This window comes from Fukomys damarensis, unplaced genomic scaffold (assembly GCF_012274545.1).
Source record: "Fukomys damarensis isolate Sample0158 unplaced genomic scaffold, DMR_v1.0_HiC HiC_scaffold_30, whole genome shotgun sequence".
NCBI lineage: Eukaryota > Metazoa > Chordata > Mammalia > Rodentia > Bathyergidae > Fukomys > Fukomys damarensis.
This window is the reverse complement of record NW_022900942.1, coordinates 67128752-67134751: the sequence shown is the minus strand read 5'-3', so window position 1 is coordinate 67134751 and position 6000 is coordinate 67128752. Positions and strand designations below refer to the sequence as shown.

At 47.1% G+C, this 6000-nt stretch overlaps 1 protein-coding gene across 3 annotated transcripts in view; it reads right to left on the bottom strand.

Annotated features, from left to right (window-relative positions):
- Positions 1–2308: 2308 nt before the first annotated feature.
- The window catches only part of Rab31 (RAB31, member RAS oncogene family), a 78313-nt gene continuing 74621 nt past the window's right edge, over positions 2309–6000 (bottom strand). For all 3 annotated transcript variants that reach the window (XM_010638634.2, XM_010638632.1, XM_010638633.1), the window contains exon 7: positions 2309–4490. In XM_010638634.2, coding sequence (XP_010636936.1) covers positions 4390–4490 — 101 coding nt within the window. In that variant the 3' untranslated portion in view covers positions 2309–4389. The remainder of the gene's footprint in view (positions 4491–6000) is intronic.

Genomic DNA, 6000 nt, shown 5'->3' with positions numbered 1-6000 from the left:
ACCATCTTTCTTTGGAGCTTGAATATAGATTAAAATGTATTTGGGTATCAAGTCAACAAGGGATGGAATATGACAGTTAAGCCTAATTGTCAACTTGGTTTGAGAGCTTCCTATGGGATTAGTAAAGCACACTTCTGGGTGGGTCATGGAGGTGAGACTTTGGGGTCCATATCTGATCGCTGGACCCCTCTTCTGTGATGCTCTTCCTCTGCACTTCTTCCTCGCCATCATGAACTAAATATCTTTGCTCTGCTGTATTCTTTCACCATGATGTTTCAGTCTTGTAGATAATAGACTATGGACTGAGCCTTCTGAAACCATAAGCCAAATAAACCTTTCCTCCTTTAAGCCGCAGGTATGGGGTGTTTTGTACCAGAATCTGGAAAGCTGGTTAATACAGCTACACAGACCACCATTAGTATGGCTCCCACGGGAGCAGGACAGCAACTTTCAATTCCATGTTGTGTTTCTAAGGTGCATGTTGATGTATTTCGGAAGATGCATGAGCCTTCTGAAACCATAAGCCAAATAAACCTTTCCTCCTTTAAGCCGCAGGTATGGGGTGTTTTGTACCAGAATCTGGAAAGCTGGTTAATACAGCTACACAGACCACCATTAGTATGGCTCCCACGGGAGCAGGACAGCAACTTTCAATTCCATGTTGTGTTTCTAAGGTGCATGTTGATGTATTTCGGAAGATGCATGCATTTTATTTCCTTACTGGGGAAGTATCTGATCGCTGGATCCCTCTTCTGTGATGCTCTTCCTCTGCACTTCTTCCTCGCCACCATGAACTAAATATCTTTGCTCTGCTGTATTCTTTCACCATGATGTTTCAGTCTTGTAGATAATAGACTATGGACTGAGCCTTCTGAAACCATAAGCCAAATAAACCTTTCCTCCTTTAAGCCGCAGGTATGGGGTGTTTTGTACCAGAATCTGGAAAGCTGGTTAATACAGCTACACAGACCACCATTAGTATGGCTCCCACGGGAGCAGGACAGCAACTTTCAATTCCATGTTGTGTTTCTAAGGTGCATGTTGATGTATTTCGGAAGATGCATGCATTTTATTTCCTTACTGGGCAACAATATTTTGCTATTTTGAGCAGTACATCAGTGAGTGTCTTACACATCTTTGTTTGGGTATATGTTTCTCTGGAGATTTATCGCTCTTTACTCCAAAATGACTGCAAGTTCTAAAAAAATTCTTAAAATTATAAAAAGAAAAGGACAACTTGTTAAAACTTAAAATATTTATTAGTATGAATCAGTGTGTGTTAAAACAAAGACAATAGATATGAACGGTCACTGCTGAGGGAAATGTTCTACTATAGAATAGAATACAAGGTACAAAAGTCCTGGGTGTCTGTAGTGGCATCTTCTAGATACAAGAACTGGGTCCAGCCCAGACAGAAGCACTTTACAGAACACCAGGAAAGGTGGCAATCTGCACACAGTCTGCACACTGGATGACAGTGAAGGGTGATCCAGACACCTGTGAGGTTTGAGTGCAGCCCTGAGCCCTTAAGTGGAAGAGCTTGCTCATCACACACTTGCCAGGTGTGCCAAAGCAATGAGGGGCAAGCCCACACACAGGCAGTCTTCTCAGCCACCACATGCCATTGTCCTCAACCTTAGAGGCTGTATCTTGTCATCCCAACCTCTCTCACTAAAGGCACTAATTTCCACAGGGGCACAGCCCACATTATAGGATAGAACTTAGTTCTACATCTTCAACCTGTTAGTCTACAAGGCAACGTCGTAGTCAGCACCCTAATGTGCCATTTCAAGCCATGAAACAGCAAGTCAATAGTGTACCTATGTAAAATGTTTACACGACCCACCCCCAGTTCTAGGAAATTCCACTGGGAAGCAGTTCCTCTGAGAACCCATGCTTTTCCTACAGAACTTGTCCACGAGCAAAACCCAGCCAGTCTGAATGGATTACACATCAGCATAACCAGTAGAGAATCATATTTACACACGCACACACACATCTGCACCTGACAGAAAAGGGGAGAAGGAGCAAGTCTTGGAAAATCATGCCAAGGGTGCCACATCACATGAAAATACTTAAAACTCTGGAGCAATGGTTATTTCCAGGCATTATACCCTGTTTTGTGGTTGTGGATCAATGACTGGAATAGCCAGAAAGTAATTCCAAGCCAAAATAAGGAAAGGTAAGGAGGGCTTCACCACATACAAGGCCCAGGCTGTCTCTGGAGGAGATGCAACGACTGCGTGAAAACTTGTGTGTCCACATGCACCTGCTCTCTTTACCAGCTGTTCTGAGTGGAAGTTATATATTTGGTCTTCTGACTGGCTTCCATAGCTATGGCAATACAGAATGGTAAGGCAGCAGTTCACCCCTTTATATGATTCTGAAATAAACCAGGGGCTCACTAGCGGGCAGATTCCCCATATGTGGTTAAGACTGGACATTTTATGCAAAATACAACCACTCCCAAACAGTCAAAAGCTACCACACTCTCTGCTGGGATGTGAGCTATCTTAGCTCAGAAACTTGTACTGCTTGTTGGAGAAACCCAGATGCTCATGGAAAGCTGCATGAGGAAAGGCTGAAACAGGCCTGTATGTCACCTGGAAGGAGATTGCTTCAATGCTCAGTTCGATTTTCTCCCCGCTGGCAAGAGGTATGATCATTTCTTGACCTGCAACAGAAGCATGCCAGGCAGGAATGTTGGCAATGCGGGAAAGAACTCTGACAATCCCTGCAGAGGCCCTGCCAAGACATCCGGGTGCCACGCGCTAGCTGGTTCTGGGGTGCCTGTCTGGGAGAGACAAGGGACACTCTTGAAACTAAAATAAGTGCTTTCTGGCCTGCATATTCTAAGGCTGTCAATCACCTCTCCAAAGTTGGGCAAAGCAGGAAGAACTCAAATTGGCAGCACATCCTTGAGTTGAAAACATAAATATGTGATGAGACCCTGGCCCCATTTTCCAATGTAGAGAAGGTGAAAACTTGGCTCCAGCCCGCTTCCTTCTGGTGGATGCCATGACTCTGTCTCTTGCCCATGAGAGCTCGGTGGCATCAGTCCCTACGGCACCAGTTCATACTGAGTCACAGAACCAGCCCATGGCCTCTTTCCTTCACGCGGTGGGCTCTCCAGGGCTCACTGGCCCCACAACGTTCATGGCGAAAAACGCCACAGCTGTCGCTTGCAGGCACACAGTGCCATGCCCTGCCTACGAGGCTGTCCATCCCAGCCAAAGCCTGGATCCTTCTTGATTCCAAATTCTTATGAAAGCCAGGCTGGTAATGGGATTTGCAATTTTGGTGGAAATAACCTTTCTTGCTTTCTTCACTTTCTTTCTTTTCTTTCCTTGGGATTCAGACATAGCTGGCTGGGCAGATAGGGAATTTGAACGTCCTCCTCAGAGCCTACCATCAGGCCTCTGGCAGGTCCCATAGGGGGCCCTCTGTTTGGGCCTATGACTGTCCGCAAGCCTGACAACACTGAAAATGCTTCCCCAACTTCATAGTTTTTCTAGGCGTTGAATTTTAAGGTGGTAATACTTCCTCGGGCTGGCTTTGCTATAACCTATGATTAGTTATTATTATAATTAGAATTTAGACTCAAAGCATTTTCTGGCTAATTTTTTTCCCCTAGATATGACACCACGGCACATTCTTAGTAACATAACACTGCATGCATTGACCATCTCTAAGACAGGAGGAATTTCCTACCATGTGGGTGAGGTGTACTGTGTGGTCTCCAAGAGTTTATACCTTCCTGCTACCCTCCCTAGATAGTGACTATTTAACTGGTGGTCCTGATCCCAAGGTCATGTGCTGTATTGTAGTCTGCCCGGATCTGTTTGTTTATATCTGACCAAAACTTAGAAAAAAGGTCAACAATTAAGTTCCAAGGAATGCAAATGGTAGTTTTTCAGACATTTTTTCCTCCTCTTCCATAGCCGTACAAGCCTCAGCTTGAATGGTGATCCAGTTACACTTCTCTGACCTCTCTCAGACAGTAATAAATAAAAGCTTATTTCCCAAACCAGCGAAACTCTATCCTTCCATGTCAAATCCGCCTTTCGGTGAAGGCCGATCGGGTAAGGCAGGCACAGCCTGGAGTCTGGCCAGGTGACACAGGACTCAGAGGAGAAAAGTACTTAAGACTCGTGGACAAACCCAACAATGTTGCAATGCTTTCAGCAGAAAAGGTGACTGCACCGTTACCCAGTAAGCCCAACCCCTTTGGCGCACCGAAGGCCACACAGCGGCTGTGTGGTTTTCCCAGTTTTCTCAGCTTCCTCTCAGGGACACTTGCTACCCACTTCCTGCAGCCTTGGGTGCGCAGCCTGTGCCTCCTCCAGAGTGTGGGGTCTGGCTCCTGCGGCGGCAGCGCCTGGGTGCCCGTCAGCAGCACCGCCGGGCCTGAGAGGGTGGCTTCCCGCCGTGAACGCAGATCACTCCGTTGTTGCCCTTCTCGTGGGGGTCCAAGGGTGGGATCTGGTGACCTGCAACAGGAAGGGTGAGGCTGAGGCCTTCTGTCCACACCATACTCAGCCACCTGATGTGTGCGTGCCACTGAAAACTGGGGTGTCCCAGAGTGGCCCCTTCTTCCTTCCTTCTTTCGCCTTTCTTTTCTCCTCGCTCCCTTCCTCCCCGCTCCCTCCTTTTCTCCTAGCTCTGCCACAAGAAGTCAAATCCACATCCGGAAAGCCAGGAGAAGCACCAGCTGCTTCCGGCCCACACCGATGCCCCGCCTACCCGCCACGCCCCTCAGCTCACCCCTCCCGGCCAGCTCCCCAGCATCCACCCTGCGTTTACAACCGACCGCAGCACCAGTCGTTTCTGCTTCCGAAATAGAAACGGACTGAAACGGCAGTAAGATCATCGCTTAGCACCCAACTCACCATCCCTCCTCCTGCCGACGCACACGGCTCACTGACTAGAAAGCCCCACGGAGACACTTTGTAGGAGCAGGATTTTACTGTCATGGCCAAGTGATCTTACTTTTACTTAATTTAATTTAAAAATTACCATGTATAAACAAACACAAAGATGGAAAAGTGAGGTAAGGGGGTGGGAAGTGGTAGCTAAAGGGTATGGACTGCTTTTGGAGATCACGAGAATGCTTTCCCCCTGGCTGTGCTACTGGTCACACATATCTATGAATGAACCAAAGACCACTGAATTGTGCACTTGAGATGGGTGAATTTCGTCTCAGTGAGTTATTTATTTTTAAAGCCACTGGCAATAACCACCTTATACAACCTCAGTCTTCCAAGGTTTTCAGAGGCTGTCCCCACCTGACCCTGTGAAACCGGTGCACTGGCCATTAGTCCCGTTCTGCTGTAACTCAGAGAATGCAGGGCACTTCCCAGTTGTGTCACTAACAACTGGGATGGGCAGGTCCCTGATTACGACCTTCTGATGGACCCCGAAGCCTGCATTCTCCGCTGTGTCACACTCAGGCTCTTGTGGGTTTTTCTATCACCCTGGAAAAGGCATTTAAACACTGGCTCTAAAATGAGGGTTTGGAAGGACTGGTTAGGCAGCATATTAGTTTACTAAGTAACCAAGTCATACATATGGAAAGGAAATTGGTTCCAAACAGTGAGTCTTCTAATGAAAAATGATGTTACTCAAGGACCATCTTGTGATCCAAAAAGCCCCCAAAGGTGTTTCTGTCCAGGAAACACCAAGAGTTGAGCTCAAGGGTGTTCAAGCCCTGGGTAGACCGGGTGTTACAGATGCACGTGGAAGCTCAAGACCATTGACACTAAAGTCAGAGAAGAGTGGAGATGTCTGATCATGCACGCACAGAGCAGACAAGATTTCTGTAAGAATTTCCGCTGCTGTCTCTTCTGCTGTCTCCTAACAGACAACACCTCTCCACCTGGCTCTGCAGGCCACTCTGGGAACAGTTTTGTGCTCACCCAGGAATGAAGGCACAGTACGATGACGCCTTTCCTTCTTCTGGACATGCTGGGTTTTATGAGTCACAATTTAAAGACTGTAAAC